Genomic DNA, 11761 nt, shown 5'->3' on the forward strand with positions numbered 1-11761 from the left:
AGTAGAATGGCGATATGAAAAACACTTGAAAAAATTATACGTTATTTTCCATAACTTTTATAAATATTATCTGTGAAAACATTTATGTAATTGTATACTCCTTTTACCAGCCCAAGATTTTTCTTTTTCCTAATTGCCTAGGGAAAAGCTGTCTCTTATCGATTCTATAGTAATTGTAAGAACAGTCTTTGCTAAGTGTTGACAGTATGCTCAGCCTTAGTTCATACAGAAAGATACATGGTTAGTAGTGAAAGCAGCAGATAATAGTGGCTTCATCTTTTGAAAATTACATTTTAAAAACTCACACCTTGCATTCAAATACTTGCTTTGGGAATGTTAGTTTTTGTCAGTACTCAAGAACTCAGTCATTACAACTATATTCAGTCTCACACTTGCATCTGACTGCAGTTTAAGAGTCAGTGTTATCAACTTCTAATGATGCCATCTCCTGGTGACTGTTGCCTGTGCTGATGTTGTTATTGAGGAACAGTACAAAGGAGATGGAAAATAAACAGTAAAACCAACAGGACTGATGAAAACATGACTGAAGTAGGAGTGTGTGCACGCTAAGGGTTTTGCCTCGGAAAATGGAGCCAGACTGCGGTGGCAGATACTTTGTTAACTGTCAGAAAATAATCCATCAGTGTGTCAGTTGCTGAGAACAGGTTCATTCTTCCTGTGCACTTGTACAGTGCCCAGCACAGAAAAATCTCAGCTTCGGTGACGGCTTGTAAGCACTCTAGGGGCTACACACTGCAAATAATATAGCTGTGTTTTAACACAGCGATGTTTATTGCAATTCATGTACATGGCTTTTAATGTTATTGTTTACTGTTTAATGTTATTGTTTATTGTTTAGCTAATATCCAGCTAATAATGCCTCATCTTCTTCACTCATTTTCTTCAGGATTTCTCTTGCTTCACTTGTGGAACCTCCAGTGATTGTGACATCAAAGCCTGCTCCAGAACTGCCCTCATTTGCTGGACACATAAATGCAGACACTAACATGCATGTTGTGGTGCTTGTTCATTGGCTTGAAAGTCTTTTAACAAGCAGCCTTTCTGCAAATTCTGAGTGAATCTAAATTCTTAGCACTGGTGTTAACACTGGCGCGTTTGTCTCCTGGTGAAAGCTACACTGTCTCCATTGGAGTACTTCTGTGTAAAACAGTGAAAATGGCTGTCAGCTCAACAAACTTTTGGGCCTGAGTATATTCCCATGTGATCCTCTGGGAGAACAAGTTACTCATAATTCTTGCTTTCATAATGAACTTAACTTCCTACATTTTTCATTGCAGTGTCTATTTTTATATCTAAAATCATGTCTGTATTTTTTGTCCCCTGAAACTTCTACAAATTTCAATATCCTTTACAAAGATGACAAAATGCTATGTAATATTCCATTAATGGTGTCACTACTGCCAAGTAAATAATGATTTTTTTCTCTTGTTCCCATGGGATTTTTTGTACTGCTTAGATACTATAATGGAAATTCATGAGCAGATTTTCTGCCCATTGGCATTTAGTTTTTACACTGTCTCTGCATGTTGAAGTCTCCTTTTGAAACTAAGGCTGACAATTTTTCTAACTAACTAAGCTGTTAACTTTAAAGCAGTGATTACATAACCCGTTTTGGCTTGTCTAACTGTGGGCTCCTCTTCACTTTTGCTGCATGCTTCTGCTACATCCCTCTGTCGGCAGAGATGGTCTATCTAGAAATTAGGCCAATATAATGAGGAAATGTTTTGGATGAATAAGTGAGTGGGCCTGTCTGACTGTGGATCATATCAGTACAAAGGGGACAATAAGTGCCTGCCTCTGTGGTCTTGTTATCTACTTCAGAAAGTTGCAATACTGGATATATATACTTAGCTCCTGGAATTCATATTTGCTGCTTAGATTTACCTGCATGTGTGATTACCTGTTCTAGCTGTTGGACTGGAGTTTGGCCTCCATGTATTTTAGCACTGTTGAACTTTGCAGTTGTTTTTGGTTAGCATAGCTAGTGATAGACATATCATATGTGCTCAGAAAAAAGAAGAACACAGCATAGGAATGTCCTTAATTGGCTTTTGTTGCATGTTACTGCATTGTTGGAGATGTACTGCACAGCGTATCTGCACAAATCTTTTTCTCTACTGAGTTGCTTCTCACATGTCCACACAGAGAGTGCTGGGGTACAGCGTCTGTGAAGAGCAGTGGAAGGCAGAGACACAGAGCAGGAAGCATGCTTCTTTATTTCTTATTTCCCCTAAAGACTGATGTTAAAAGCAACAAGAAATTTCCATCTCTGTTACCAATATGCATCATAAATGCTATTGGCACAATTTAGCAAACCAACACCAGCCTAACAGATAGGCTCAGATTCATTTTAACATCACATGGCTTCCATAAGGTACCTTCAAAGCTAATTAAGGTGTACAGGCACTTTGTCTTCCATGAGATTTCCTCCATGTACAAGGAGTAGCTTCAGTACTGGTGCTGCATAAAACAAATTTGAGGTGAGGAAACATAATGCTGGGACTGGAAGAACAAGGCTGACATAAACAGGGGACTTGACAAGTTTGATAATAGTTTGCCTTTTTTTTTAAAAGGTTTTGGTCCAAGAAACACTCTTTAGTTCATGTACAGAATCAGGTGGGGAGGTTTTTTGACACCAGATTTTCTTTTTGATCCTGACTCTCTGCTTGTTCTGTACAAAGATGCTCTTGCTTGTCTTTTCAGCATTGTACCACTTCCTTATTTTTAATCAAATTTTTTCCTGATACTCCTTTTCATACTTTTTGGAAGGACATAATCTTGGTGATTCAAAAACATGAAATACAATTTTCCCCACAAAACTTTCTAGAATTTGACTAGAGCTTTTATGTTAGCACAGGAGACAGAACTATCTGTTTCTTTGGTGTATATATATATGAGATTTATTCTTGTTTATAGCCTTTTGCAATGATTTATAAATAGAATTAATCACATCTAGCTTTCTGTTTATGGGGAAGACACAAACATCATATCATAGAAAACATGCAAAAAGACGCATTGCTGATAAGAGATGCAGGATGTTAGGTGCCATGGCTATAAAAAATTTAATGTTCAACACTGTTTTGCTGTCCCATGACAGAAAACTCTACAGATGGGTTGAAAATGTCTGCCATAGTCCTGCCAGACGCAGTCCTTTCATTTGGAACTTCACAGGTTGTATGTCTATTTCTGCTCACAGAAAGCCAGTGAAAGGTGACAAGCTCTGCCCCAGACAAAGTGTGAAGCTCAGAGAAGTATCTCAGCTGTCAGAGAAAGAGATCTGAGTCCTTGGGACCAGCTGCTGGAGGCTCAGCTGGACAGTGTGCTTCCTTTAATGCCAGTGCCTTTCTGGCTGTTTGCTTTTGAGCCTTTACCAGTGCTTCTGTCCTGGTAGTACATTCCCAACATTTCATCCAAACATTATCAAACAAATAATATCTGAACTGAAGCCTCACAGGCTGGATTATAAATTGTAGTTTTGTAAAGATATGTTTGGGCTTCAGCAGATGAAGACAGCTGCTAATGAAAGCTATTTCTGTGCCAGCGTGTACCTGAGGACAAATGCTAGACCCAACATGCATAAGGCATCTGATTTTATTCCAGTGACATATGGCAGCTTCATGACCTTATCAAGAAGTCAGCCTCACAGCAGCATAAGCTAAGGACAAGGTCAATCAGCCAAATGTGGAGGGAATTACAGGTTTTAATATCTTCTCTGGCCAAGAAGGTGCTTTGCAATCACAAGGAGTACTCAGAAAGCTGGGTAATTTTGCAGAGGGCAGGTATACAGCTGCTGTTTTGTCATTAAGTCTCTCATGCTTGTACATGACCATGCTGTAAAAGATGAGGCAGACGGTGAATTACAGGTGATGATTGCAGTGTAACTAGATAAGCCTCCACAAGATGTACACCTATAACTTTGGACAATGCTCCTAAATATATGGTTTAACATTTAGGTTCCCCTTTGTGGATACAGGAGTTGGACTTGATGATCCTTGATGGTACCTTCCAACTCAAGATATTCTATGGTTATGTAATTCTGATTCACAGGGCTGCTTGCCATATAAGCCAGCCTGCTGTACTATATTACCCTTCCAATAGATGGAAGACAAATTATAAAGTTGCTGTATATTTGCTCAGGTGTATGAAATTTATGGGTGTAATGATCCAGATGCGTAGCCTGCTGACACAGAATTGTCAATGAAAGACAAATAGCAAGATACAACCTTAGCAATCTCAAATACGCCAATTAAAAACAAAAGGAACCCCCAAATAACTCTGGATAAAAAAGTGTGGGAAATTACTTCTAATTTTGTTTTGGATGGCTTTTTCTCTAGGTGAGAGAAGGCTATTGGCACCTATAGGTACCATTAACACTTCTCAGGGGCAACAGAAATCCCTATCTCCTTGGAATAAAGTCACCTCAAGAGATAACCATCAGATACTCAAAGAGACACATAAGTGACACTTCCTCAGTATCTGGTACCTGAAAGTTAGCTTTCCAGGTTTGTATGTGCACCCTGGTGCACTAAACGGCCTTATGCAAAATTAATCCCTTCCCTTAAATGGGCAATGTGTTAAGGGCAGATGGCAACATCCCCCTGCAAATCTGTGCCTAGCAGCAGAACTCTGGCTCCAGGGCTGTTGGCCACAGAGAGGGCAGCCTCTCCACCACACTGCTCCTCAGTCTGGGCTCTTATCAGCTGTGGCATGCCCCTAGAGAGATGGAGGCTGGAGCAATTGCAAGGGTGAAGCCATGGAGGCCAGCTGCAGGCGGCACCATTTGTTTCAGTTCTGGAGTCAACTGTGAGGAGGAAAAGATCTAGGGCTCTGGGGCCCTGAGGATCATCTGATAAATACTTCTCTTTGAGGGTCTTCCCCCTGCCCAAATGTGGCTGCATATAGAGAAGACACATGCACGAACTTGCAGCAACAGATGTCTACTTGGCTGGGATGTGCCATGTTTGACAGAGTGGTCTGTGAGTTAGCATGAGGCTGGAGAGTAAGCATTGCTGTTTGCTATAAACAAACCTTAGCAAAGTGCCTGTAATTGCACTGTTAGAAGGTGGGCCAGGCCTAGATGGTAACAGGGGAGGAAAATAATGCTTTCTTTTATCTGTTCTTGCAAACAGCTGGAGAGAGATAAAAGAGGAGACAGTTTTAACCTAAGCAAAGATTGTGACTGTGTGATTTCCTTTGTTCCTCAGCGCTTTCTGTTTTCCTCTTTCTAAGTTACATCTTTATTTGCAAATAAGACCATGCATGGGACTGCTTCTGCATGCTTTTTCTTTTTCCCCTTTTCTTGTTTTTCTTTAACTTAAGGAGATACCTGTTTTTCTTCTAACTCAGCTCCTGTGGCTGCCTCTGTTTCAGAAGTATGCAAGGACAACAGACTGTACTTCCTTCTGCCTATGCCTCACCAACTTCCAGAGCTCTGACACAAGGATGAGATGAACATCTTTCACAACCAACTGACACTTAGGGGGCAGTTTTGCCTTAGTATGGTTGATATAAAACCATCCTGAAGCAGAATTTTCAGATTTTCCAGTAACAGAATGCAATGGAATAAGATAGAGAGAAAAGGAACTGTTATCTTAAAAACAAACAAGTAAAAACCTTCCATTTTTTTTCTTTCAGAGAAAATTTTTGAATTCTGGCATTCAGAGATGTAATAAATTGCATTGACATTATTAAAATACTTAAGCATCTAAGGCGCCCATACAATGCTTTGAGACTGCAGAAACTGAACCATGCGTCTAGTCTGATGCCCTGTACTAATGTTTTGCTACAGCAGGAAAATGTTTCTTTGCCAGACATTTCAGTTGCTCTAATTCTGCAAGTCAGATCAACCCAATAATGAATAGCTTCATCAGGATGACTCATGCAGGCACATAGGCTCATCTAAATAGGGAGTTATTCCAGTCCAGTTTTTCCTGATTAAATCTGCTCTGGGTGTTATTGAAACAGAAATAGCTGTTCCGTTGTAAAACCTGTATTAAAACACTCTTTTCTTTTGTAAATTGCAATCTTTAATGGCTCTGTATATTTTCTACAGGAATAAAAAATAAACATTTCTTCAGATGTATTTTTACTGTACTATGTATTTTCCACATATCTTGCTGCTTTCCTTTAAAAAGTAAAGACAATATGAAACACGTTACAAGCTGTATTGCCCACAGACTTCTCAGGTATGCTTTATGGCAAGCCAAGATGACTTCACAATGGCATTCCTGCAATTTCAGCATCTGTTAGATAAAGGCACGACAATTTTCCTCCAGCTGTTCTTCTTGATATTTGATTATCCTAAGCTGGTCTGTGGAAACACAGGCTGATGGGTACAGACCACTTTGTGTGAAATAATGAGAAAAGGAGCATTTCTAGTCTAGTGTATCTTATGCGAAAAGTGAGAAGCCTTGTCTTTCATCACAAGTATAGAATTTGGAAAGGAGCAGTTTGAATACTTGCAGTATTTAACATGAATATGTCTTTACACAATGACTCCCTGTAAAAGTCTGATTCTGAGTAGTCACAAAATTGAAGGCATCCACTATATTATGTCATTTGTTGGCGATGCCTCATTCTCTGCTTAATGGGATTGTCTTGATTTGTGGCAGAAAATAAATAAAAAATTATAAGAATTAAGTATCTTGAACTTTAAAAAGACATTAAGAATTTTCTTCATCAGTAATGTCTTTTTAATCAATAAAATTATGAATCTGATTGTTTCTGTGTAGTACCTCCATGTTTAAATGATGAAGATACATTTTAGATTTATCGTTGCAATTTTTTTCAATGCACTTACATGTTCAAACATTTTGTATTCTACAACCTAGATATACTCATTTTCAAATTACACATAAATCAAGACAACTTTGCTATAGAAAAAGTTAAACATAGTTGCTCTTGGCTGTCATTTTAAAAAAGAGGAACTCATATTTCTAGGATGTGAAATATGAATATTTGCCAAAAGACAAATAACCATCACTTATGTATTCTTAATATATATATGATTCCTGCCTAAGATTATGCATATGTACGATTTTGCTGTAATAAATAAGAATAAGAACTGAAAGACTGTGTAACTTTTACAGTTTTTTATATTAGAGCTTGAAAGATACCTACTCTTAAATCCCTCCTTATGTCTTCAGATTTCTGATTGCTCATTCTACTCTGCACTTTTCTTACAAGATGCAATATAACAACAATTGGTAGATAAGAATTTTCAAGTTTAAATAAAGCTAAACATAAAGTTTTCAGAAATGAAATCAGTTTTATTCGTTAAAATAGTTGTACTGCGTACAAAAGAAAATACTATAAGTTACAATACTTCAGGCATAGAATATTGGGGGGGGGGGTTGCTTCCACTGCAAGAGCAGTATTTTAGAAATAAAGAATCGTTAGAATCAGACATTGATAGTAGTATTAATATAATAATATAATAATAAATACTTCACATTCATATAATCTGAATTTATAATAACCCAGGTATTTCAGCATTAACTAATACATCTTGATCTGCCTCAAACACGTAGGTAGAAGAGTCTTCTGTAGCTTGTAGAAGAAATGTATGATTCACGGTGAGGGTTATATCAACCCTGAGATATATCCCCTTGTTCAGTTTCACAACTGCAAACTAGCAGAGCTCCAGGAGGATGGTGAGCAGGCAAGTGACTGAAAACACCGTTTGCTGTAATCTTAACCCATTAGAGTACAGTCTGATAATTTCCTCCTTTTCCGATTTCAGTTCTTAAAAAAAAAAATCAAGAAAATAAAATGGTTAATGAGTAAATATGTAAATTTGAAAACATAAGGATTTTCAACATACTTGAAAAGTCCTCTGACATCTCACAGGTACTTAAGTTAAAGGTATCAGCTGTTAAAACCAATCAAAGGGGCTATTCTCAGGGGAGAGATGTAAATAGATGTCCCATCAATGATCGTTTGAGGAGCAACTGATAGCACTTATCAGCTCTTGCAGGCATTAATCTCAGAATAATCAAAAGTAAATACCAAGCAAAAGCAAGAGGAAGAACTTCACAAGAGGTAAGCACTCAAGCCTGAATGCTGGCTTTTAACCCTTCCTTCAACAAGGGACTTTGCTTTTAGCAAAAACAGAAAAGCCATACCCTCATGTACGTGAAAGTCACTGAGTCCCTGCTCAGACGATTTTCCACTGAGACCTTTATTGTCTTTCTTGAGCTGAGCTCAACAGTAGTAAGCAGTAGACTACTTTTACAGAGCATGGGAGGCCTATTATGTCTTTTGCTCCTGTAATGAGGAACAATAGGACTGATTCAAAGGTGAACATATTAAGAGTTTAACGAGCAAGATGTGTGCCACATATAACTGCTCAATACAGAAAACTTCAAGGAAAAAGTGTTTCTGCCGGTGGATTTTAAATTTTAATTCTTTTTTTGTCTAGGGTTGCAAAGACAGGAATGCCACTTTCTAATGTTTTGATTTACATCTGAGTTGGTACTACAACTCAGAAGTCACAGCTTCAAGGCACTGCTACTCAGGTAGGAATCTGGTCAGGAAACAAGAGCCTGCTTGGGGTGCAAATGAATCTTGAAATTCTTAAGACTGTTGTTTTCTTACCCTGCTAACCGGTGATGTTGGCACAACTGAAGGAAAGCATAAGATGAGATTGAGATATTATGGGTGGAAAGGAAGAGAATATTTTGCACTGATTTTGCCACTGAAGAGAAAATATTATTAAATCCTTACTAGTGATCTCAAGGGTATTGAAAACAATCTGGATCAGTCAGTTGTCCATGGAAAATAATACCAGTAAAGTAGTTCTTTAAGTCTTTATGCTAGTTGGTACACTGTTTTCAAAAGTATACAACCATTTATTCAGGGAATTTCACAGGCTGATACAGAAAGGCTTGACTTAAAATGATATGGTGCTTTTGAGGAGACTAGATAGCACTACTTTACAATGATCAGCGTAATGGCTACATATTTTTTTTGTGTGGAGTGTGCTCAGTCTTAGAACTCATACAGGAATATTCTGAAGATTGAGATACAGATATTAAAATAAGATTCAGGTTAGTTTTGGGTCATTTACATATTATGATTGATGATTCTATGTGTTAAGTAGCTTAAATTAGTTTTCAGTACTTTTTTCTCTAGTGTAATACCAGTTTTTACTTCTACCACACCAGTATACGCTACTGTTTTTTCTCTTTATCTAAGAAACATTTGTATGCTTGGATTTAGTTTAATTGTAGGAATTGTCCTGGTTAAGTGGATAGTCATAGACACGTACAGATTTTGAAGAACAGAGGAGTATTTAACCTCTGCAATTTTCAACTAGAATGGTGGAAAGTTTCCTATGGAACAGAATTATATAGATCTGAAAGTGTCTTTTGTGATGTTCTATAGAGTCAAGAGCAGTGTTTTTTACTGTCTCACTAATGCATTCTCTGTAGCAAAGCAACCCACTGTAGAAGTCTAACAAGTGCACCTACAGCATCCTCCGAGTACTCCTAGTACAAACCACTGCAGAAGGCAATTCTGCCACCCACGGGATAAGAATGTTTTATTTAGTGCCATTTCTTACCACAGTCACCGTGCATTATTTCTGAAAGACAGTTCAGAGTACCATAGCCGCACCGACAAAGCCAACAGCCCTTCAGCACCCAGACGCCGTGGGCAACGCTGCCGCAGTTGCTGTCGATGACAAGGGAGATATTTGGTACATCCCCGACCCCACCACACAGTACAACCATCCAGAGCACCTCACTCATTTCCTCTGATTTTGGTCTGCTTTTTTACCTTAGCCGCTCATCATATTCACAGTATCTGCCAGTGAAGTGCTTTAGGCAGGCACAGAACGTACCCAGGATACAAGTCCCTCCATTTTGGCAGCAGTGTCTGTTCAGTTTTTTACCTGCAAGACAATATTACAGAGGTTAACAAGCATCTCAGGGGCTCTGAACCTCACCTTTTCCTCACTTGTTCACTCAGGTCTCTAGAGTTCTCAAAGTCTCTTAAGGATATCAACTTTTACTGTCTTTAGAGACAATAAAATTATATGCCTGTTAGGAGTGTTTGTTCAGCTAAACCCAGTTTGTTTAGTTAAGGATTAGAAACAAGCTACCAGGGATTACAGGATGGTGAAGAAGCAACGCCTGGCAAATCCTGTAGCAGCAGCGTGTGTTCAAGTGAAATATTTCATTTTTGACAGACACAGGTTTCAATCACACTAAGAAATGGGGCATTTTTACAGGGAAGTGATGCTTATTTTTGAATAAAGAGGTTTTGTCACTGGGAAGTTACTTGGTTTTGGGGGGGGGTGGGGGGGAAATGCTCCCTTTAAGCCTTTCTCAGAGTCCTGGGATTGAGCACCAATCTAAAATTTTATATGTGTAGGAGGAAACAGATTTTTCTTTTTTTTTTCTGTTAGTACTGTTGCTGTCAGGCAGCCCTAACCTTTTTTATAAAATTAACATTTTTTTTGGTCATGAAATACCGTGAATTTTAAAAAATTAACAGAATGTTACAAAATTTCACAGATGCTTTTTTAAACACAAGGGACCAAACACTTCATTCTTAGTATCCTTCCTTGTTTTTCCTAAACACATTTTCAAGTGAGAGATCTTCAGTTCTACCTTAAGTTCTTATCACCATTTACTAAATGGCCACGGGTATAATTTAAATGAGTGGCCACAGAAAACCAATAGGCTGGAATCTTCCAGGACAACAGTTAAAAGCGTTACCATATTATATTTTTAAAAAGCCATTTTATGTCATTGTTTACATAAATAATGTTACCTACTCTCTGTAATTCCAGTGAAGGGTACGAATGACCTGGAACTCTGTTGCTTTCTATTTTCATAACTCTGGTTCATGTCACTGAGAGCATGCATAAAGATCTCTTCGTTCTTGGGCTGCTGCTTTTGTGCTGTGGCATTGAGACTTTTCACATCTTCCTTACGTTCTTCTCTTTCAAGTCCTTGACAAGAAGTGCAAATATGTAAGGGACGGGTAGTTTGTAATGAAGAAATACACACTGTAAATGTAGAGGAGAAACACGGTGGGACGGGGAGAAACACGAAATGTCTCTTACCTTTTTCTAAGCGAACAGCCTGCCAGACCAGAGTCACAGTGAAAAGAATTCTGGAAAAAAGTAAAAAAAAAAAAAAAAAAAAAAAAAAAAAAAAAAAAAAAAAAAAAAAAAAACCAAAAAAACAAAAAGAAAAAAAAAGAGAAAGAAAGAAAGAAAAGAACTGAAATAAATTTGTGCTAATAAGACACAAACACTAAAACGGATGGCGAACGTGTGAACTTTTAAAAGGAATAGATATCCCCGGCTAGAGAAGGTCCCCCGCATCTGAGGCAAACTTACCTAATATGATTTCCCCAGTACATTTTCCTGCAGCCTGGAATAGCCGTGAGGTCGTCCGGGAGAGCTGGAGCAGAAGGAAGATGTCCAGAGCCCTTTACTGCGGGCTGTTGCATGCGGCAGTCCTCACACCGTGGACAACGATGGAAAGAAAAAGCAGGACTGACGAAAGTTTCCTCTTGCTGTCCAGCTTACAGCAAGGCTCAGTCCCCAGCCGCACCGCTGGCTGAGCCCTCGCCGGGCGCCAGGAACATCCCTCCGGGCTGGGATTCCCTGGCCAGCCCCCGATTTACGTGCACTGCTGAAGGGTGGAGCGAGGTGGGGGCACCTACTGCTGCGGGAGACTGAAGGGCCCATGAGCGCAACAAAAAGCCCAAGGCAGGAAGATCTCAA

At 38.8% G+C, this 11761-nt stretch overlaps 1 protein-coding gene across 1 annotated transcript; it reads right to left on the reverse strand.

The window, feature by feature from the left end:
- Positions 1–7651: 7651 nt before the first annotated feature.
- On the reverse strand, positions 7652–11484 carry LOC309585466 (cryptic protein-like; the record flags this gene model as incomplete). The annotated part of the gene is made up of 6 exons (XM_082302202.1): positions 7652–7764; positions 9584–9693; positions 9799–9913; positions 10802–10978; positions 11093–11142; positions 11372–11484. The coding sequence occupies 6 exons, from the start codon at positions 11482–11484 to the stop codon at positions 7652–7654; spliced, it is 678 nt and encodes a 225-aa protein (XP_082158328.1).
- Positions 11485–11761: the final 277 nt, after the last annotated feature.

This window comes from Coloeus monedula (assembly GCF_965178545.1).
Source record: "Coloeus monedula genome assembly, chromosome: Z".
NCBI lineage: Eukaryota > Metazoa > Chordata > Aves > Passeriformes > Corvidae > Coloeus > Coloeus monedula.